The sequence below is a fragment of the Delphinus delphis genome, chromosome 14 (assembly GCF_949987515.2).
Source record: "Delphinus delphis chromosome 14, mDelDel1.2, whole genome shotgun sequence".
In the NCBI taxonomy this organism is placed as follows: domain Eukaryota; kingdom Metazoa; phylum Chordata; class Mammalia; order Artiodactyla; family Delphinidae; genus Delphinus; species Delphinus delphis.
This window is the reverse complement of record NC_082696.1, coordinates 6,777,134-6,801,259: the sequence shown is the minus strand read 5'-3', so window position 1 is coordinate 6,801,259 and position 24,126 is coordinate 6,777,134. Positions and strand designations below refer to the sequence as shown.

The following is a 24,126-nucleotide window of genomic DNA, read 5'->3' as shown; positions in this document are numbered from 1 at the left end:
AGATTTCAGGTGCAATATGAAGTCATGGTGGGCTTAACCAGAACAGTGATGTGGTGAAAATGGAATCTTGATTAGCGCAAAAAGAGTGAGCAAATGGACAGTACTGAGAGGACCTGGGAAAAAGGAAGTGGATTTTGAGGTTCCTACAGAATTCAGGAATAGAGTAAGGTAGGTCTGTTGATGGCTACAAAGCCAGAACAGAAGCAAACAAAAAAGACAAAAGCACCACAAATATGATTAAGAAAGAATCAGAAGGTGTAAGTTTGGGTCTTTTAATTCACAAGTTATTTTCAAGCTATTAATGAGGAAATTTCAGACTCTCTGATGTCATGCTGTGCAATAGAAATTTCTGTGGTGGTGAAATGTTCTATATCTGCTCTAATACGGTAGCTATTAGATATATTTAAGTTGTTTTGTGATCATGAGAAAGTGAATTTTAATTTTATATAATTTAATTGATGTAAATTTAGATTTAAAGAAGGACATATGATCAGTGGCTACATATTAGACTGTGCAGGTAATCCATTCAGGTAACTATGGAGCCATGGAATAAATGCCTAAAGAAGAAGAATAAAATTCTACAGGTAATATGCTCTGTATTGTTACACTCTTGCTGCGTATCTGCTGTATTCTAGGTCACAATTGTTCTCAACCATTTTATCACCAAGAAACTCTATTACTATTTTCAAATGGAATTTTTAATTTATCCATCTATTCATGCAACATCCAAGAAAGGATCTGAGACAGTTGTACAAATATAAACAGTAAGATTAAAGTAGATAAACAATTGGAGAGAATGTAAAACAGGAAGAGACTACTAAGGACAAGGCTTAAGGAGAGCACACAAAAATCCACGCCATAAAATAGGACACTTGCTGAAAATATGTTTTGGAAGCTCTGATCTTTCTAGTGGCCAGAACAGAGGAAACATCATCATCTCTAACAGTTATGTTATGGACATCATAGAAAGTATTCACGAAATTCAGGAGAATCAGTGTTTTTCCTGCACTAACGTCTGGATATCTTTGACACAAATGAGTCAGCTGACCAAGGCATATGACTCTCTGAATTTCAGTCTGTGAGCTAAGTAAGGATGGCATGTTCCTGCTCCAGAGACCCAGAAGCAGAGGAAACTGGTTTTCAGCAAGGGAGGAAGAAAGCAGATAGGCAGAGGCGAAGGAGACGAAGAAGGAGTCTGTCCCACACCTGTCCTTCTGCAACGGGAGACACCCCATCCTTGACAATATGCCCCTCTCTCCTTACGCTGGCTTTAGGGGCTTCTACTCATGCAACCACAAGAGGCCTGGTTTGTGCAGGAGAGATTTCTTCCGTGAGTTGATGCTGCTAGTAGGCGCAACCCTCCATGGCGGCCCTACAGGAAGAAACTCTGAATTTGCCTCTTGTATTGCCCTTCACTGTGATCTGAGAGCATAACTCTAAAGCAAGGTCAGCCAGGGTAGTTCACAGAATTCCGTCATTAGCCCTCTAACTGGCTTGCTTCCTCCCTTACAAAGTGAAATGTACAATGTTACCTACATTACACTGAATAAAAGTTAATTTTCTGTTGGTTTTTAGGATCCTATGATACTCTTCATGAGCATTTGCAAGTTACAATCTGAAGATCACTCTGTCACCACGAGATGAGCTGGCATCACGTCCAGACTGCGATGCCCAGCCACTCCTTCCTGGCCTGTCCCCTCCACTCTCGCTTCTTTGAAATAGTTTTCCTTCCTCCCAGCTTGACTGATCTCTTAAAAATGCAAATCTGCTCATGCCACTTCTCCTGTCTTAAGCGTCAAGGCTTTCGACTTCTCCCAGGGTATTTAAAGAAAGACCAAAGTCTTCACAGCAACTTCAGGTGCGGCCAACACGGCCCTGCCCACTCTCTGGTCTTTTCTCACCCTGATCCACTCTGGTCTGTGTTCCATTCCGCAAACCTCCTCGTTCCCACCTGTCTCAAGGTTTTATCTAAGGATGTTCCCTTGGTCAGAACTCTTGCCCCTTTTCTGCCCCACTTCCTCCATTTCTTCTACCTCTTTCCTCAGTCAGTAACTGCATAACTCATGGTTTTTGATGAATCTCTGGAACCCCCTTGAGCTGTAAGCTCCAGGAGGGGAACAAGCTTGTCTTTTCTGTGAACTGTTGTTTGTCCTTTGACTCAAACAGAGCCTGGGATGTAGTAGATGCTCTTTCCTATAAAATGGCCGTGACGGTAAGATCTGCTTTATCTGGGATTCGAAGGGCACACTTTATAAAATATAGAGGCCTATACAGATGCCTTTGTTTTTAGTCAGATGATATATATATAATTTGCATCTTATTATTCAATAAGATGCCATGGTTCAACATATTTCTTAAAGATGTGACCATGAAGATTTTTTTAATGGAAATTAAGGTCCACTTCTAAGGTAAGAGAACATTACTTTAAACTATTTGTATAACTTTTTAAGGATTCAGTAATTAAATTATCCACTTCTACATGAAATAAAAAGAGCAAAGTTATTAGGGTGCTTTCTGTAATATAAATAATTAATATCTGCAACTTAGAAATCTATCTCCTTACAATGTACAGTCTCATCAGAAAAATAACATTCTTAAAACAATAGCTAAATGCTTTCAAGTGTACTTTGAATTAAATCCCTCAGGCATCAAAATAGCTCTGTAGACTTTTCTAGAATAATATGTCATTCTGAAACATATTTTATTGGCATCTGGAAATCAACTGCAAATGTTTCTCTTATATTTAAAGTCCTTAAAAAAAAGACTCCATTGCTAAGCTCTGACAAATGTGCTTCCTACCAGCACGCTGGGTTCCTTTGCAAACACACAAGTCACAATTATAAGCAATTTTGTAAAATGCACGCTATTTTCCCAGGAGACCAGAATGCCTTGGAGTGGTTAAATATGTAATTGGGTAATTTTCTGAAATGCTTATTATTTACTTGAGTCTCACTGGAGTCTCTCTGGTAAATAGAATATCCCTGTTAATGGTTTTTATCCCCCCAAAAAGCTTCTGCAACTGTCAGTGTTCCTCTAACTTTCCCATAAACACATCATATGACTTGGGATGTAAACCATGAAGAACAGAGCTACCTGTGCCAGCCTCCTTATTTAAATGGCAAGGTGGGCCTCCTGTTCCTTGAACTGGGGTTTTCTGGATTTTAGGCACAGTGGAAAATGAATAACAGGACTTTTAAACTTTCTCATGATTTAGATCATGTCTTAGCTGGTTGCAAATCTCATTATCGGCTTTACAGCTGTTTTTCCACCTTGATTTATTTTTATTTTCTGGATCAGAAGGAAGAATGGCAAAATTGCAGCCTAGAGGTTTCTCTGGAAAACAAAGTTTGAATTTAGCTTTTGTTGATTTATAGCCTGTGTGCTACACTTAGCATGTAAGTTAAGCATACTTTATAGGTAATTACTCCTACTGATATGAAGGTAGCTACAGAAGCTGTGCATAGCCTAGAATAACACCCAGTTCCTGAAACAGTACCTTCTAAAGTGGTATATTAGGTAAATACACTCTGATGATGGTGGTGGTATTTCATCAACAAGAGATCTTATTCCCTCTGAACCAACATCTTTTACTACTTGCCTAGGTATGTATGAATGATAAAAACTCACCAAGACCACTGATTTAACTGAAGTGAAAGTGAATAACAGTCTCTAACTGAAATGAGCACGTTCAAATTAAAACAAGGAGTAAGAAATCCAAAGGATAAATTGCTTTGAGTTGTTTTAGAGGGTGAAGTGCCCCAAATTCTTTTACTTTTGTTCCTACTAAAAATGTTCTGTAACACAGTATTTTAATAGTAACAAATTCAAGTTTCTGCTCTATGTCAATTCTACAGGGCAATTAAAATTTAGTCTTGGTCACTTTTAAATTATGCTATTTTAATTCATAACACAAAGCATGTAGTTCTTTTATTTTACTCTTCAAAAAATGTAATATAAAGAAAACTACACCACTGTAAACAAATTCTCTGCTGTGACTTGAAAACTGTAGACCTATTTTGCCTGGTATAATCTTGGTAAGTATTGACATAGGACCACAGTTAACATAACAGGAATACTGTTACTGTCCATCCATTTCCTTCTACATAAAATCATCCTTGGTGTGCCATATGGACAACCCCTCATGGTTCCACGGAACACAGTTTGATAACCACTGATCTAAAGACACCACATAGAGAGTGAGATGTTAGTATATCTTGTACATCTATTAGTAGGTGCTTTCTTCACTTATTGAATTGATTTTGTTTTTTACTCTGAGTCTGATAAATTTCATAGAAGTAAAAAAGTAACTCCTGGTTTAGGGGCCAAGAGTCAAGGATCTTAGTATTTTTGAGGTGGCAGAGGTCCTGGAGATGAAATAAATTTCATGAATAAAAAGGTGGAGAGGAAAACTTAGCTTGGGAGTCAGGCAGACTTGTGTTTGAATTTCACTTCTGACAGCCTTAGTTTTCTCACTTGATAAATAGGATTATTAATGCTGACCACACAAAATCATTATGAAGTTTAAATAAGGTTACGTATACACAAGGCCTGCCCCAGTCCCCAGTTGCTAGCAGGTGATTTGACCTAAAATTAACAAGGTGTTGATCTAATGGTAGAGTCAGGACTAGTGTCAGGACTTCTAGTTCAGCACTGTTTCTACAACAGTAGTCTAATTTGAGAAACAAATTCAAGTTAACTAATGAATCCATCTTATTGCAGGTCCCAAAGAACAAATATTAAGCCTACTGTTACCATTTCCCTTAGAAGAATTAGCATGGCAGAAAAAATAACACTCGGAGACAAAGTTGTGAACATTAACCATTGTATTTCTGATGAATCTCTAACAGGGAATTTATTTATAAATTAAAACACAATGGAGAAGTAAATGCTGTTAGAAGTCATTACCTTTTAGGGTAGGAGAATATTTAAATTATATTTCTATAAAAGCTACTCTACTGAATGACAGTTATGAAGTTGTCTGGCTTGGGGGTGGCTGGGAGTGAAAGGAGGTGGGAGTCGTCTGACCTCCTCATTGGAGGTAGCACCCTCTCACACCCACGTGTGAGTCGAGTGGGAGCTCCATCCAGGAATGTACTCCTAGAGCTTCCATGTTTGTCTCTATCTTTGGTAATGGCATTCCTGAAAATTAAATGTATACCTAAAATGTGGTTTTTTATTAATTGTGTCAAAATTTTACATGCTTTAGCTTTTTTTTTTTGCGGTACGTGGGCCTCTCACTGTTGTGGCCTCTCCCGTTGCAGAGCACAGGCTCCGGACGCGCAGGCTCAGTGGCCATGGCTCACGGGCCCAGCCGCTCCGCGGCATGTGGGATCTTCCCGGACCAGGGCATGAACCCGTGTCCCCTGCATTGGCAGGCGGACTCGCAACCACTGCGCCACCAGGGAAGCCCAGCACATATTTTTTTAAGTGACTAGTTTAGAAGAATGGATGTATGGCTTTGTTTCTACTTTGTTCAAACCTAGTCTATTTAATTATTTTCTTTTATTGCAGAGTAAGACATGAGCTATGCTTTAAAATTATATAAAAATTATTTTTCAATATGGTACTTGAGTATATCTCTGGCACTTGAAATGCCTGAACACTAAAACGGGCTGCTAAGGGAAGTTGTGGTATTCCTTTGAAGGGCTAGGGCTTAAAATGAGCTGATTTAAAATAGGGCTAACTTTTTACCTGTTTGGATGCATCTGAAATAGGTTAAAACTGAAAATACCAGAGTGTGTCTCATATAGTAGGAAAATATTGTTTTGTGAAGGCTTTTTTTTCAATTACATATATGTGTATAATTTATATATTTACCCTATTATGATGTAAAATATATTTCTTTCTGTGGGTAGCAGTCAAAATGTTGGAAAGCCACTGGTCTAAATCAGTGCTCTCCAAAATTCTGGTTGGGAACCTCTACCAATTTTTGTAAGAAAACAAAAATTGAATATGAATCCCAATGTTAATTTAAACATTGCTACTATTTTATGTACATTTAAACACATACACAAATTAAAGGATGATATAAAAAGTAAATAGCGGCTGTAAAATTTTCTTCCTGTGTCACACAGATTACTTCTTTTAGTGTATTTCTCAATTCCTTTAGAATAATATGATTTAAATTTCAGACTACATACTTGTTCAATACTATACTTGATTACAGTCCAAAAGCACTTGAGGGAAATTTGCTCATTACTTATTGATGGCCTATTCAGAATAAAAAATTTTTGAGGAAGGACTTAAAAGTTATACTAACAGTTAGTAGGACAGCATATTGATACTATAAATAAAAGAAGAGAAATACCAAATAATGGTAGCCTTGTTAATGCAACTGTTTATATTTCTACATATGTCCCCTATATAGAAGACTAATTTGGAAAATCTGGTTATATAGAGTGAATCTAACTTAATAATTTTAATAAGATCTTGTATCAATAACTTTTAAGAGTTTTTTTTTACAGGATTATATTTAGGTAATGTTTTAAACTTCTTATGATGTTAATGCAGAATTAATTATCTCCATTAATTGTTAACGTGCTAATGTAGAAAACGTCAAAAAGAAATCATATTTTCACTTTTTACCCAGGAAACCTTAATTAAACCCAAGTTGCAGCTTTAAGTTTCCTGCTAGAATTGTAAGTATTTAGAAAACAATCTGAAATTGGGGCCTATAATTGGTCTTGACTGGAAAACTGTCACATAGAACACCTATGGTGTATCAGGAAGTGTGCCAGTCATTTTTACATACAATCCTATTTCATTCTCTCTGAGTTAAGACTTACTTTCATTTTAAATGAGGAAATCAGCTCAGCATCTGGTAGAGCAGGTCAGAAGTTGGATGAGCAACATCTGACTGCAAAGTTAGGACTTGGCCCACGATCCCTGAATCGTGGATGCAGCCATATCTACTGACTTGGAAGCTGAGCTCCCAACCCTCCAAAGGAAGACCTTTGACAGAGACTGCCAGGAGTCTACTCAAAGTCTTCTTCTCCGTACCCAGGTATTTCTCTAGACCTCATTTTCCAGGCTCCTTTGCAGCCCACAAGGCCAAATGGTAATGTCCTAGGCAACGAATGAAGAGTCATGTGCCATTTCCAGGCCAGGGTTGATAAGAAAGATGCACGTCTCGTCTATTATTTCTTTCCCCTCTGCCAGCTGGACCCTGGATGTGGAGGCCAGTCTGACCATGAAGGCAGCAGTAAGTCCTAATGGGATGGCAGAGCCTGAAAACAGAAGCACCACTTTGAAGAAAAGCACCCACCTCCCACCCCGGGCAAGAACTGAGCTGCATGTGCGTGTCTGCTCTGACATCCAGGTCCTGCTGGTTACAGCCCTTTAGACTACAGCATCCGGGGCCTACAGCATCTAGGGGCCTCTGTTTGTGACAGTCCAGCTGGGGGAACCAAGGACTAAGGGCTGCAAATGCCATCCTAACCACCTCCACCTCAGAGATGATTATTGTATTTTTATTTTCACAAAGAATGGAGAAGTTCAGAGGATCCACCCTGAAATGTTTGTCAGTGAGCCCAGATTTTAAAATTAGATAATTGGCAAAAAGTTTCCTGTATTCCTCAGGCATATGGGTGTTGCTACCTGGGAAACCAGCCAATACTGAGTACGGGAGGGGGTGGGGGGAGAGGGAGGATGAAGAACAAGTCGTATCTTAGGAACAGGGGGAAGTTAAACCCTGTGGAGCAGAGCCTGTATGCAGGGTTCATGTCCAGGGGACCTTCTCAGAATTCGGGGTGCCAAGCATGTGCAAACTGTTTCAGAGTCTAGAAGGTGGCTATTATGGATGGAACTGTCTCCCTCAAAATGAGGGACACAATTGAATATTGTGAATACATACAAATAATTCATACGTTGAAGCCCCAGCCTCAGAGTGCGGCCGTGTTTGGAGATGGGGCCTTAAAGAGGTACCTAAATTAAAATGAGACCATTAGGGTGGGCTCTACTCTAATCTGACTAGTGTCCTTATAAGAGGAGATGAGCACACACAGAGAGACACCAGGGCTGCACATACAGTGAGATGACCACGTGAAGAGGCAGCACGAGGGAAGCCATCCCCAAGCCAAGGAGAGAGTCCTCAGAGGAAACCAAACCTGCTGGCACCTTGACCTTGGAGTGCCAGCCTCTTCTTACTTGTGAGAAAATAAATTTCTGTTATTTAAGCCTCCCAGTCTGTAGTATTTTGGGTTTTTTTTTTTTTTGCGGTACATGGGCCTCTCACTGTTGTGGCCTCTACCGTTGCGGAGCACAGGCTCCGGACGCGCAGGCTCAGCAGCCATGGCTCACGGGCCCAGCTGCTCCGCGGCATGTGGGATCTGCCCGGACCGGGGCACGAACCCGCGTCCCCTGCATCGGCAGGCAGACTCTCAACCACTGCACCACCAGGGAAGCCCCCAGTCTGTAGTATTTTGTTATGGCAGCCCTAGAAAACTAATACAGTGACCAATTACAAAAGTCTTCTTACACGTGAGCCATAAGAAAGAGCCGTTTCTGGCAGCAAGAGGGGCAGAGAAGAGAGTTTCAGAGCAAAGTCAGAATGATACCATTTCCTTGAACACAATTACCATCCCCCCTCCTTTCAATATTGCAACTCTATTCACACAATGTTTCCCTCTATAAATATATAATTCCAAGATAGATGATTTCTAGTAAAGGCTTGAAAAGCTCAAAATGTAAGAAATGCTCATTTTCCAAACTCCTAAGTCGAGTCAATAATAGAGCATGTAAGATGGTCTGAAAGATGTTCAGATTCTACTGGGAATATATACCATAATTACTTGATTCAGATATTATATATTTATATCCATCTTGACATTAAAATATTAAACCACTCCTCCTCTTGCTAAATTGGTCCGCATTTAAAACATTAAATTGTTTTACTGTTCTCCTTAGGAACCAAGTGATATAAACTCGCATGAATATGTAGATCAACTCCTCTAAGCACAATACTAATTATTTCAAAGACAGCTGGAGGTCACCAGCTCATAGCAATTTCTGTGCATGAAGTCTCATTAATACAAGATATCACACAGTAAGGAAGAATAAAGTTTTATCACAGTTACTGCGTGTGTATGTGTGTGTATGTGTGTGTGCGCACATGTGTTTCAAGTGGCCAACGTATAGAACTAAACACAGAACCAGCAGGCACTGAATGCAGCCTGTGGATGATGATGGGAGAGGAGAAGTAGTAAAGGAAAACATTCTGCAATTAGAACACTTTTTAAAAAAGCAACATCTGTCCAAATCAGGAAATGGGGACTTAAAATCCAAAGCAATTTCTGTCTCAAATAAACTTAAATTTTCTTGACCTAGAGGCCACAGATAGCCGTGATCTGTTTGGAATAAAGCTGAGACTAGCTCCAGAAGCGTGCGGCTCATGAAGATACAACACACCTCTCCTCTCCTCAGACGCTGGAGAGATGAACAGAGGGTCTGGCCCGCTGCGTCTTTCATGCCACACTCTGCCGAGAGCCTCTTTGGCAGCTGTAAGCCGCAGCCGGAATGCCCTGACATAAACCGTGCAACAGCTGCCGTGGAACTCCCCAAAAACTGAATGCAAAGCTGTTGATAGTGTCACCTAGAATTACCCACAAATGAAGGAGCATATTTAACATTGTTAGTGAGCTGTGCTTTTTTAAAATTCATAATCTGAGTATAAGATCCTTACTTTCGCCAAATTCTGATAAAATTGATCTTCTTGTCCAAGTAACTCTTCAGGGTCCCTACTATAGTTTTCTTTTATACCTCTGAATGTGAACTCAAAATTTACCTGTTGAAAAAGCTAATTAAAAAACTGTTTTCACACACGACAGCACCTGAGATGAGGAAGATAAGCATACACAAAGCCATTCTCTAGCGTGATTAACACAATACACATAACAAAAATAATACTGAAAATCCTGAATACTGGAATACTTTGCACACATGTTCAGAGTTTTCTGACTAGGGGTGTAACTGGAATTGAGATTGCTTCTGGTCAGGGAAATTTGGCAAAACCTTTCAGGCAACAATTTGAAAGTTAAAAGCAGGCAAATATCTGTATTATTTAGGAATGTATAGACATAGGTGGTGATGCTATGAGGAAAAGCAAGGTAATGAATATCACGGAAGTCAAGATCATAGTTGCATCAAGCCAAGAGGGAGGAGGCTGGGGTTGAGGAGGGGACATGGAGGGCGTCCGGGATGCTGGCGATGCTGCCTTTCTTGACCTGGGTGGTGGTACCAGAGGTCCTCTGTAACTATACAAATCTATGTAACAATATGAATGTATTTAAACACTGTTGTGTATGCATGGTATGTCTCATAATAAATTTAGGAATGCATCAAGCCATTTAAAATGATACACTTACGGGTCAATTAATATTCTATTGACTATGATGATAACACTTCCAGCCTCAGGAGAACACCCTCTCTACTGACAATGCCAAGTGTACAGACTCCAAAATCGTGCTGGCTGCCAAGTAGGCCAGGGAGAGGAATCTGGTTACAGACATTTTAATAAAAAGAGGAAGAAAGGCTAAAGACAGCTGTCTTGAACAACTCTTGGAGCTGCCTTAGGGACTTACAAGCATCTTTCCTGAACTCTTTGGATAAGTAATAAATTTATACTTAAAACTGGTTTGCTTTTGCCCTTATAAAACAAAGGTAGAATGCTCTTCTTAAGAGTTCAGGGCAGAAGTAGGTGGAAAGAAATTATTTTGCCTTCTCCGCTAGCTATTCAAGGCATGCCCACCTTACTTCTGCTATTTAAAATGTTATTGCATTTTTAACTACTTAATAAGATGCAAGAGAAGCTGAAAGGCAGTTTGGAAGGTAGAAACCCAAGCAAAGTAAAAATCAGGGGCGCAGTTTACTGGGACATGGGCTCCTCCGAAAGATAAACAGAGCAGCGCTGCTGCTGGTACCACTTCAAACAGACGCATAGAGTCACTTCGTTTGTAAAATGCTAAAGACACACACGAGAGCATCAAACAAATGTTCAAGTCCTTTGTCCCCTGTGAAGCCAGATTCCACAAAGGCAGCATTTCCAAGGCCAAACAGATGAGTGCACAAAGCCCGTTGATCTAGCTAGAACAAGCTCCTGGACACCATCAATTCTGTCCTACAGCTCTTTCTCTGGTCCTTGTCTGTGCACAAGTCACTCCTTATAATGAAGATACTTGATGGAGTGTTGTTCCGATCGCAGGCGGGTGGGGGGAGGAGAGCTAAAAATACATTCAGTAAATTTCCCATCCATCCTCTGCGCAGCGTGACAGAGGGCTGCGCGCCTGCAGGCCTGTCGGCTCCCTTGCGGGTACACAGCCAGACCACAGCCCCCCTCTGCCGGTCCCCCTGCCCACACCCTGTGCGGGTGGGAGGGGCTGCGGGGATGAGTTCCGGAATACGGAATGTGGGAAGAAGTGATGGGCTCCGTTTCCAGGCTTGGTCTCAACCCCCCCGCCCCTCCATGATGCCCCTGCTCTGGCTTCCTGGTCCGGTCGGCCTGGGTAAAGAGGACCCAGTGGGGACTCCAAGGTCACTGAGGATGGCAAAACCACTAGGTAACAGAAGGCTGAGTCTGAGTCCCTGAATGATGGGGTGCGGCAGAGGCCGCAGAGCCAAGCCGCATCGGAGCATGGATGGGTGAAAATCACCCCTGCTTCTGTGATTTCAGTATTGCTTTTGCTAGAGAAGTTAAATTACTATCCTGACTTTACACTGCCTCATACATCCAAACCACAGTAAAACTACCCAAACTGCTTAACCACCCCAAAGATAAGACCAAAAGTTTAGCATTACCCTCAAAAAATTAGGAAGTTTGATTTCATTTCAAATAATTTTGAGGTAGAAAGAACACTGACTTTGGACTGGAAGCCCTTCAGCTGCCTGAATCCTGCTGCTGCCATTTTCATGGTGACTGTCACAATTTGTCAAGATCTAGGAGCCGGGAAGAGAACAGGCTGTGTATTTCACAGACAGAGACAGACACATAGAGAATGTCTGTATGAACAGGCTTCTAAGCAGGTTGTTACTATTTTAAAGCTAATAATATGAATTGCCAAATTGCTTTTCAGAAATATTTAAATTTATATTTTTACCTCTTTTGAATATATGTCTATCACATTATATTTTATGCTTCAAAATTAGCTATTCTTTAGAACCTAATTACACTGAGCTTTCAATAACTGTACTGGCCACTTGCACATCTTCTTTGGTGATCTATTTTTTAATATATTTCCTACTTTGCAGTGTGGTTTTAGGAATTATATGGACTTGGATTATTTGTGTGTATTTGGGAAAGCATTGTTCTAAAGCCAACATGATCGTTTATGTTGGGTTTTATGCTTAGCTCCCTGAAAAGCTGACTAGAAAGCAGCCTTCTTGACTCTCCAGGCATCAAGAATATCTCTGTTTCTCAAAAGGGCCAGAGCTATCTGCCTCGTGGTTAATAGTGCCGACTAAGACACTTGGGACACTACTGGACTGTAGCTGGTGAGTGGACTTATTCCATAGAAAGGAAATGGTTTTTCTATGTTATATGAAAATGGGAATTACATGAAAAGTGACCTGGGAGGAGAAGTGTTAAAAAAAAGTGAAGCACTGAAGGCGGGGATGCACTTGGATGACACCAGTGGCAATGCCAACGGCGTATTATAGGGAAGGTGGGAACTATTCCCTCGGACACCCCATTGCTATAGGAAATCTGTGTTACCAGGACTCTTAATGGACTAAACACATTTTGCATAGTCATCATCATATACATTTTATTTTTATTTTAGCTACACTCTAAAGTAAATCTACCTAAATCCCTGAGGCTCCACTGGGGTGTGTAAGTGATACTCAGTGCTAAGAGAAGATACACAAAATGCTCTGGCGTTTCAAATTAATCCCTAGCATAGGATGTGATAACAGTAGGTAGAGCAAAGAGACAGCCAATATTTCAAAATAATTATGAAGTTTTTCCCAAAGCCCTTAACTTCATGCAAGAGTTTGTTAGAGGCTCTGGAAATAGGCCATTTTGGCCGTGTTTGCCCATCTTTTTTTCAAATCCACCAACTTTTATGGAAAAACCTATGCTGGTTAGCAAGTCAGATCACTCGTGGACAAAATAGATAAGGGGAGAGGGAGCATTTTCACGCTCGCTTGTGCTACAGTCTCCCATGGAAAATACCTATTGCCTGTAGAATGTTCACCCCGGAAGTAGTGCTCGAACTTTCAGCCCTGGGGCCTTTAACAAATACTGAGGGCCGCCCCCAGAGGCATGGCCTAGGCATTGAGACTTCTAAAAACTGCCACGTTATGGAAATGTGCATTGTGGTTGAGAGCCCTGCCCAGAGAGAAGTGGGATGGGAGGGTGGGGGGAACACAGAGCTCTGGAGCAACCACACCTGGGTTGAAGTCTCAGCTCTACCCTTCCTGACTCTGTGATGCTGGGTACTCAGTCATACTGAGCCTTTACTTCTTCCTCTGAAAAATACAAATAATTCCTGCTTTTGAAGTTTGCTGCTGGTTTAAATATGGAAAAAGTGCCCCCAAATTAGAGATACTCTTCCCTTGAACTTCCTTTCCATATCACTTTTAGAGGTATAGTACTTTTTTGTTTACAGGCTAATCTACTCATATAGTGATTAAGAGTCCAAGTTCTAGAGCCACCACTAGCTGGCTCTGAATACCAGCTCTGTTACTTACCAGCTGTAATACCATGTGCAGTTTAATTAAATTCTGTGAGCCTCAAACACTTCATCCATAAAATGGGCAGAACGACAACATCCATTCCGACAGGGCTTTGTGGGGATTAAATGGATGTACGTATGTAAGCATCCCAGTGGTACCTTATATACGGTAAGTACTCAGTAACGGCTCTAATCATTGTTTATTTTTTACTCTCAGGGAAATAAAATTCAGCATCCCACTCTTTCAAAGCATAACAAAATTTCTGGACAAATGAGGAGCTCACACAAAGGAAGCAGAGTTTGTATATGAAAGGTGTTTTGAACCAGTTTTAATTGTTCATCATAAAAATTATGCAAATGGAAAAGTTGGTTCACTGTTGACTAGTCACACCTTGAAGAATACATATGTCTAAAATTGAGCTTTGAAGGCATTTAGCTTAAGGTGGTTGAGAAAGGTTTGAAAGACTAGGTTTGGAAAAAAGAACATCTTATTACATATGTTTTGGGGGTAAGAGGTATCAGACTTCTATACAGAAATGGTGAATTTATATGGACACTTTGTTAGCAAGACATTTAGTATGTGAGTCATACAGCAATAGAAATAAATGCTTTATACTGCTCTTTTCTGGCTTCTGCGGGGCCAGTGTTATTGGAAAAATAGTTCCCTAATTCTACACACAGACTCTACTTTTTGATATATAGTTAATAGTCCCAGAAGACTGATCTCAGGTTTTTTTTCTCATAATGTCACTATTCAAACACTAATGAAGGGTTTGTTTCCCAGGCTCTGGAGACATTAAATAATGAATTTTGGGGAAAGGGCTGTTTTGTATGGATCTGGGGAAGTGTGAGGGTTAAATAGCTGCATTTACCACAAAGTGAGGAAGAACAATCTCGAACAGGGCTGTGCAAGATAGATACGTACTTCACATCGTACCCATGCCACACTAGCAGAATAATTCATTCTAGTTTGTGAGCATCAAAATATCCTTTGGCCTATGCCCAAGTAGAAATACAACCACCAAGTACATTCAAATCTTATTTACCAGTGAGTCTCCCGTTTACAGCTTCATGCAAACCCCACGGTCAGAAAAGTGAACGAGTGGATTCAAGCCGTGGGTTCCATTGCAAGAGTATCCATCACTTGTGGTTAGATATGGACTTCGCCATTAAAAGAAAGTGATAAATTGCGAGTGTGGGATTGACATTTAAACACTGCTATATTTAAAACAGATAACCAACAAGCACCTACTCTGCTAAGGGAACGAGCACAAGGACCTACAAGCACAGGGAACTCTGCTCAATATTCTGTAATAACCTAAATGTGGAAAGAATTTGAAAAATAATAGGTACATGTATATATAACTGAATCACTGTGGTGTACACCTGAAACTAACACGTTTTTAATCAACTATACTCCAACATAAAATAAAAATTAAAAAAGGAAGTGATGGCTCTAGAAATAAATGCCCCCTGCTTGCATAAACTAATCTTGCTTTAATTTTCTTGCCTAGCGATGTTCAAACAGATGTCTGAATTTTCAGCCCCTCAGTAGGGACTGGGTATATCTAAGATAGCTTTATTTCAGTAATTTTCCTCTTTCTGTTCTTAATCAGAATTAGAAATGGAGGGAAAAGTGCTAGACTTACCCACACAAGGTAGAGAGTAACCAAGCTGAGGGTCGTGGACAAACTGCCGATCATTGAGTCTCGTCACACAGTAGAGGTGGAAACAGTCTAAGCAAATCACGTGGCGGTAGTTGCACTGGAAAACCAGGACCGGGCTTCTGGTGGAGGTAAAGAAAGACATTTCCTCTAGTCCTTCTAAGGCTGGCAGGCAACGTGTGGTTTAGAACACTTTCTGTAATGTCATAGGGTTGCTTAGGGCATGCTCTATGTAAAGACCTGCGCTGCTAAGCATTGAGCTCATATATATCAATGCTACATCTTAAAAATTGGGAACACCTTGTGAGCTATAAAGAAGATTGATTTTCTTAATTTTATATTTTTTACATGACCATAGTTACCAATCAGCTATTAAAACCCAAGCTCAGATACAAGCTCTTCCTAGAAGCCTTCCTTGACTTATAATTTCCGATTAACCTACTCATCATTCCATCCACTTACATATATTTTGATTGATCCATTATTACATTGTAGTATTGAAAATAGACACTGTCTTCTTTACATTGATATTCTCATAGCACCAGGCATTGTAAGTTTTTAAATAAATGTTCCTTGAATTTAGTTATAATAATATATAGAATCTGAACTTCCCCAAAGTCGAAAGAAAAATTACTACTGCATCAAACAAAGTAAATGTGTTAAACAGTCATTCACATTTCATTAGCAAATGGAAAAGTAGAATTTAGAAATAAAAGATTATCTAGCAGAGATCCTACTACAAGACTTTGTCTATTGTGCTACCCCCATCCACCCAAATATTCAAAGTTAGGGGATTACTAACAAATCAATACACACAAGTCCTAACAATTTTGAACTTCCTTAAAACACTTGGTAGAAAAAAATATCTCCTGAATAACTACGTTTTTGCTAGTAAATGAACCACATGATTTTATGACAAAAAGGAGACAAAATGGATATAGTAACTTGAGATCAGCCCCAAGGCAATTTTAATAGTAAGAAAGTCATTAGATTTTACTTATATAAACCTATTTTCTATGTAATGATAACAAGGTACAAAGTATTTTTCATTTCATACCCAATTCTTAACAGATATAAGAGCTCTTCACAAGCCCTTTCCCTAAAAAAAATGATATTAATATTAGAAGATAACTCCTTAACAATTACAAGATTTTCAAAATTCTGTTTTCCCTCTTATTTCAAAACAATATATAACACAAAACAAAATGGAAAAGAAACCTTGGTATTTTAATGTCTTGGATCTACAGGATGATGGTCAATTTCATCTAAGCAGCCCTGAGGTTTTTATGTGTTTTCATTTCCCATCTCTGAGCCTACTGATGTCCCTTCAGGGCCATTTCCATTCCCAGGGCCTCTTTCAATTAGGTGATGACTGTGTTCTGAACTTTCAGCCTCTTCCCTTCTAACAACTTCCCCCTTGAAGATGATAAAATATAACGCTTTCCTATATCTAACAGCAGAGTCAGGCACACATGCACACAAGCGCATACACACCTCATTCCCTCTGTGTGACCCTATAGAGCTGCTATATCTTGCCTCCTTCTTTCAGAGCTAAGTTCTATGAAAAATGTTCTTCATTCTGATTTTAGCAACATGGTCGACTCAAACTTTATGGACCCTTGATCTGTTATCAACACACAGAAACACTGGAGAAACTATGAGAACATTTATAAAAATGTTCCTATATATAACAAGGTTAAAAAGAAAGCTTGGCAATTACCCTGTAGAAAATATAAAAAGAAAACTTATATAAAAGCCAAAGCAGTCAGTATGGACTGTGGACTCTGCCCCAGTGTCCCAGAGAGATGTTAAGATGCATGGCATGGAGCCACTGATGTAGCAAATGTGTTCTTTTCCAGCCCTATTAATAGAAGAATAGAAAGAGCTCTCTTTCATGTGTGGACAACAGTACACATGTATAGTTTCGCCCTTCAGTTAAAATCTGGTCAAAAAGAACTTACGCTATCTAGACAATTCAAAGAACATCAGTTTCTCTGGTTTATTGATTACATCCTGCTATTTGGAACAGATTAGCAAGAAATGGTAAATATACTGGAGGCCATGGTGGGAGATAAACTCTATGCAGATTCAGGGGTCACCTACATTAGAGAAGGTTTTTAGAGGTCTAATATTTGGGGCATGGAGGGACACACCTGACAAAATAAAGGACACAGTAGTCACCTTGCCCCTCCCCTGCTAAGAATGAAGTACAAGGTAATCACAGGCTCCTAGGACCCTCAGAGGCTGTGGTTCCCACAGAGTGAAGCACATGCTCCTGGGGACACAGGAAACATCCCGTGGAAAATTCAGCTCCAGTGGTACCGGTTCCCTTCAGCCTCCTTAAACTGGAATACAGGCAGGAAGGAAAATTGACCATCCTGGCAGGGATAATTGACCCTAATCATCAGGAAGGGCAAGAGCTGCTGTTACACATGGGGGCGGGGAAAATTCACATGGCATCTAGGTGGTTCCATGGGACATCTCTTGATACTCCTATGCACTTTTAATGGCAAATGGACAAGGGCAGCAGTTATGGCTTAAGAAATGCATGGTGACCAGGATTTGAGACCCTTTAGGATATATATTATATATACACATACATATGTGTGCATATATGTATAGATGCATATACGTGTGCACATGTACATATGCACATATGTATATATGCATGCATATGTATATTTTTATACGTAGATATATGGAGACAGAACAGATATATGTATATATTGATAGATAATAGATAATGACAGAGATAGAGCTAGTATACGCACATATTTCAGACAGAATTATCAGTTAGACTTCTTGATATAGTTATGAGGTAAGACTGCTCATCTCTTAAGAATATTCTTAGCATTTATGAAAAAGTTAGGTGAGTGATAAACATGACACCCACAGAAAGGTTATTAATCATCTGAGAAAATGAAATGAGTAAATTTCATATCATGGCTGGAGGGACTACATAATTAATTTCTCAGGAGCTAGATGAAACAGGAAAGGGGGAAATACTGGTATTTAAGAGCACCTACTTTGGGTTAGGAACCTTGCTAGGAACTTCACACATTTTTTTTCCATTTCACTCCCCTAAAGTCAACTCCCTGACTCTACTATTCATCGTGTTCCTTTCTCCACCTCCACCCTCTCTGTGGGCAGGGTCCTAACCTATCTTAGCATACTTCTAGCTCCTTTACTCCTAGACCCATGCTCCTTATCATGCATTCCTATAGTACAATATATTCAGATATATTTATATTGAAATCAAAACTCCAAATTTCAAGGTCCAGTTCAAGTGTGAAGACCTCCAAGGGACTTTCTCTGGAGCCCCATTCTTTATTAATTCTTTCCTTTCTCTTTACCTTTTAACCGTAAGGTCTATTCTCAATGTGTTTCAGATATTACCTCTTCACTTTTATTCAAGGTGAATACTGTCAACATTAAATGAAAAGTCATGAAACAACAGAGGCCATTCTTGTTTAACCCTTTCATGACCCAAGCATCACCATATACAGCACTGAGCCAATGGTAATTACACTATCAATAGTTACTGATTGTACCAGTGGATAAATGAATGGAATGTTTTTACTTTATAATTTCTCTGCTCCCCATTTGTACATTTTTCACTCAATTAATTATTGAGCATCTACTTGGCTAAAGAAGGCACTTAATAAATACGTGTGGAATATGGCACTGAGCGAATGAGTAAACACTTTATAGTCAGAATTGTTTTAAGCATTGGGAAACACATACACAATCCGAAGACATAGTTGGGTGACACAAAATGCGTGTGGAACAAGTATTACAAGGAAACATATGCAGTCACTAAACTCTGTTGCCACAGAAGCTAGGAGAGGAGGGAAGTAAGACTCAGGATGGTACCATTAGGGAACCTGAGCTGAATTTAAAAGGATGGGAATAGGGACATCGGGCCACTGGAGAGAAACATGGCTCCTGGGCAAGGGAGGAAACCCAGACATAGAAAAGAATTCTTGGAACAAAAAAGTAACCAGGTGGGCTGATTGAGAGAATGTATCAGGAAAAGAGTGAGAGGAGAGATGACAAAGTTGGACACAGAGCAGATATTGGGCAGGGACAGTGGCATAGGGATTCTAGGAGACAAACCTAGTACATAACCTCTAGATCGTGGAATTTGCTGAAGACATCTAAGCATGGGCAGGGAGTGATTTTTTAGTAAGTTTAATTCCAAGGAAAGCTTGGAGGGAAAGAAATTAGAAGTTGTGAAAAGTCTTTGGAGGTCATTTTAATAATTCAGACATGAGTTACTTAGGAATTAGACCATGGTGTGCTGGTGGTTCTAGGAATGGAAATGAGAAGATTGATAAGAGTGACATTTCTGAGGAGGACCTGCCAGGACCTGCCATATGTCATGTGGGTCTTTTTTTCCTTCTGACATTCCTCTGTGCCCTTTGCTCCAACCGTACACAAATGTTAATTGACCATTCTAGAAAATGATTTTACCCCAGTGAGCCAGGTTATAGAGCAGTTAATCAAAGGTTAAATAAAGTTCTCAGCCATATGTAAAAGGAATTATAAATGCTGTACTTGACATTAGAGTTATGTGTAAGCAATGATTTCCCTGCTTTTATTAAAGGAGTGGTCCAAAGACCCTTTATTCACAAAGTATTAGGCATAATTGAAGGAGTCTTAGTAAAATATACGGCGAGCCATTCACACACGTGACACAAAGTAGAATATTGTTCTGCAGTAGTTCAAACATTTAAACTCTTGTATAATTAGTTCTCTAGTACCTACAAAATAGTATCAATTTTTTTCATATTTGTCTGATAAAATGTGCAGTTTGCTCTCTACCTCATCTGTTCTCTCTCTCTCTCTCTCTCTCTCACACACACACACACACACACACACACACACACACACACAAATTTGCTCTTCTTTACACGCCCTCTCTCTGCCAAAGTCTATCTATTTCTCTGCCTCTGTCTGATTCTTTCCCACACGTACGTTTTCATTTATACCCATTAAGAGAGGGGCTGTGGTTCCAAATTCTCAGCTGAATGTGACACATACTGAACACAATGTGCCAAAAATTTCAAGATATGTAAAGCTAAGGAAGCAAGTCTAAACTCTAAAGAAAATAAAAACTAATAGCGTGGGTAGGAAAGGGACACACATAATTGTAATACAGAGCAGGATATTTTAAGTTATGTTAGAGATGTAGGAAATGGTAAGCAGCCTCCAAGATGCTCTCCAATGATCCCCACCCCCTGGTATTCATGCTTTTGTGTAGTTTCCTTCCACATTATGTGAGGTGACCTGCTTAATCTGTGGGGAAAATGCAGAAGTACCAATATGCGACTTCCAGGACTATACCAGAAAAGACACTACAGCTTCTGTCTGTGCTCTTTCCTGGGTTACTTGCTCTGAAGAAAGTGAACGGCCATGTTGTGAGGACACTCAAGATGTCTATGGAGAAGTCAACAGGGCAAGGAACTGAGGCCTCTTGCCAACAGCCAGCACTGACATGGCAGCCACCCAAGTTAATCATCTCTGAGGCAGTTCCTCCAGCCCAAGACAAGCCCTCAGGTGACTACAGACCTGGCTGAATCTTGACTATAACTTCATGACATACCATAAGCAAAAACTATCCAGATAAGCTGCTCCCAAATTCCTGGCCCACTGAAATTGTGCAAGATAACACTGACTGTTGTCTTAAGACACTTGGCTTTGGGATATTTTTTTTTATGCAGCAATATATAACTGACACAGGCTCAGAGGAGGAAGAGATCATGTTAAGATAGCAGATCAGAAAAGAATTCATAAAAGTAGTGGCATTTGAAGGAGGATCAAGATTCCAGTACATGGAGGTGAGAAAACATTCCAGGTCAAGAGAAGACACAAAGTTGCAAAAGTACAGGGCATGGAAGAGGGAAGCTGAGTTATGTAGTACAGCTTGTTTCTTCATTTTCCCCAGTGAAAAGCAAAATTAAATATAAATATTATATTTAGGGGTAGCAGAATCTGAAATACAATGAAAAGCAATGACAATTAGAATGGAAATGTTAAGTACAAAATCACTGCGGAGATAAAAAATACAATTTCCTCACTGGAGGGGAAAAGTTAGCTCTTAAATTTAGCTAACTCTTGACCCTTGAAACCTCACATGTTGTTTTTACAGAATTTAGTTTGTGCTGCAGTAACACAGATGTTATGCCCCAGTTAGCAATTTTTCGAAGCTCTCTTCAAACTCCCTGTGCATGAACAACTATGACTCCTGGGAATTTAATAAAGCATTTAATTAGATAAAAATAATTAGAGGGAGAGAGCTGCACCATTAAATAACTTGAATTTGTCTTCTTAACAACTGTCACTTTAAATCCCTTTTAGTTAGAGATAGCTTATAAACAATAAGTAAATAAATGACTGAAATCTCAGAAAACAAATGCATTTTCATTTCATCTATATTTAGCCCCGTTACCTACTAATTGCCCAAATGCACTACCTACAAAGAAGTATCCAAGCAGGCGCCTGCCTGCGGACAAGCCAGAGGTAACATTTTCGCCCACACATGTCATGTGAGTTCATATTTTAGTTAGCCAAGTGAGCAGTCCCCGTCACTGGAGAGGCCCCTGATCCAAGATACTAATTGATAGACCCAACCTTTAGAAATTAAAATAAGCTTCAACAGTTGAATGACCTTCAAAAATTCCTCCCAGCAGCCAAGTTAAAATCCTGAAGTAAGTTCGTCTGCCCATTAGTCACCTTGGAATCAGAATCCTATTAAGGCCCTAGCAGATCCCGAACAAGCTCATGAACTGCCTCTTCCAATTTCTCCTCGCCTCGTCTGCTCATGTCCTCGTGGCTTTATCTGGTCCGCTTTGCTGCACGCGCGCACACACACACACACACACGCACACGCACACACACACACACACACACACACACACATGAGCTGGCTCCAGCTCTGTAAGCGTAATTGCAGAGGTCCCAGCATTTCAGCGTACACAACATACCCAGGATGAAGACCCTTTATGTTTACATTTTTGAATCACTTTCATTCATCCATCCTGCCAATACTTTAGAACAACCACTACATGCCAGGCACTGTCCTGATGATGTCACGTAAAACTGAACAAGGCGTGGTGCTTCCCCTCAGGGTTCTATAGGATTGAAGACAAAAAAGTAATTGTCTCAGTGTAGTAAGTGCTACCATAGGGATGAGTTTAGAGACCACCTAACTTGTCTCTGGGGTCAGTGGAAGGGCTTCCAAGAAGGCTTACGCCTCAGAGCATTCAGTCCCTGTAGAGACAAGACACTGAACAAACTAAATGGCTTCCCTTGTTGATAAAGGCTTTGAATAAAATATATAAAATAATACAGTAAATATTTTATAGCAGTATTATTCTAAAGTAGCTTTCATCATGGCAGGTCCTGGCCAAAATTATGAATTAATTACCCAATGCCAATGTATTAAGACCCCAGATTTTCCTGTTGTCTTTCAGAGTCCTCTGTAGGTTAGATTCACTGCACAATATGTATCTCCCATACTGTCAATCACAAATCTTTCTGTTTCTCTCAGGTCAGTCTCTTTGCAGCTTCTGGACCACCTTTTTCTTTACACTCTTATCTCTATGTGTAAGATTCTTCTGTTTGTCTTCATTTTCAAAAAAAAAAAAATTGTCAGGGTTCAGCTCCAATCCAACCTCTTTTAGGAAGCTTTTATCAATAAAAGACTCTAGCTAACGTGGATTCTCCCACTCACTTCCTAATCTCCTGTAAGCCTTCTGTTTATAAAGCGTCATTTTGTATTCCATTTAGTATTTTGCTGCATATCATTCCTGTTCTTCTGTATAACTTTTATGAGCCCATGTCAGGTCCCCCTACTCAAATTCAACACATAGTAATTGGGAAGCTCCTGTGTGCCAGTTCTTTTGCTCCACATGGGGACGGGGAGATATAGCTCTCCTCCTCAAGGAATTCTATTTGCTGGTGAGATAAATAAGTCTGGGGCACTTTGGGCGACTAATGAGAAGCAACTTAATCCAAAGGTGGTCAGGCAGAGAATGTTTCCTAAAAAAGGACAATATAAACTAAGACCTAAGAGGCAAGAATGAGGTAGCCTGACCAAGAAACTAAAGGGCAGTGAGAAAATATGTAAAAACACTTAAAATGGAATAAAATTGGTTAAGGTTAGGGAACCATGTTGTATAATTTCATATCACCCCCTCAGCCTCTATCAAAGTTCTCAATTCCTCCAGAAATTAAAAACGAAACTAAAAAGTAAAGATACTGCTTCTACAAGCCACATAATATAAGTCTATGTTTTAGGTTTATATACTGCCTTAAGTGTAGCTGAGTTAGATTGTTTTGAACCGTTAACAGTAAGCAGGCTATGCAAAATAAAAATATGAAGCCATGGTTACAAGAGGGAATTCATGGATTGTTAATTTCCTCCAGATGATGTCCATCTTTGAGAATACTATTTGACTTTAGTAAAGCTTGTATACTGTATTTCTAAATATAACTATTGACAGGTTGAACCCAAATATAAACTATTAACTTCTAGAAGTTTTAGATTGCAAACATTTCAATATATTGACATGTATTACAATGAAAAAATAAACACCTTTTCTTTCTTTAAAAGTATCAATAAGTTAAATTTTTTAAAAGCAAAGCGGTCAACCCTCTGTTGTAGTAATTCATTAAAATGATTTGATTTCCCAGCAACACCCCAACTTTTCTTAAGGCATTTATACTGCAAAACAGACGCTGATAAATAATTGTAAATAGCAAGTAAATTATAATAAAATAATTGTTGCATGTAA

At 39.6% G+C, this 24,126-nt stretch overlaps 1 protein-coding gene across 3 annotated transcripts in view; it reads right to left on the bottom strand.

Moving 5' to 3' along the window:
* AGPAT4 (1-acylglycerol-3-phosphate O-acyltransferase 4) overlaps window positions 1-24,126 on the bottom strand; it is a 1,410,257-nt gene that overhangs the window by 518,329 nt on the left and 867,802 nt on the right. For all 3 annotated transcript variants that reach the window (XM_060029668.1, XM_060029671.1, XM_060029670.2), the window contains one exon: window positions 15,314-15,450. In XM_060029668.1, coding sequence (XP_059885651.1) covers window positions 15,314-15,450 — 137 coding nt within the window. The remainder of the gene's footprint in view (window positions 1-15,313; window positions 15,451-24,126) is intronic.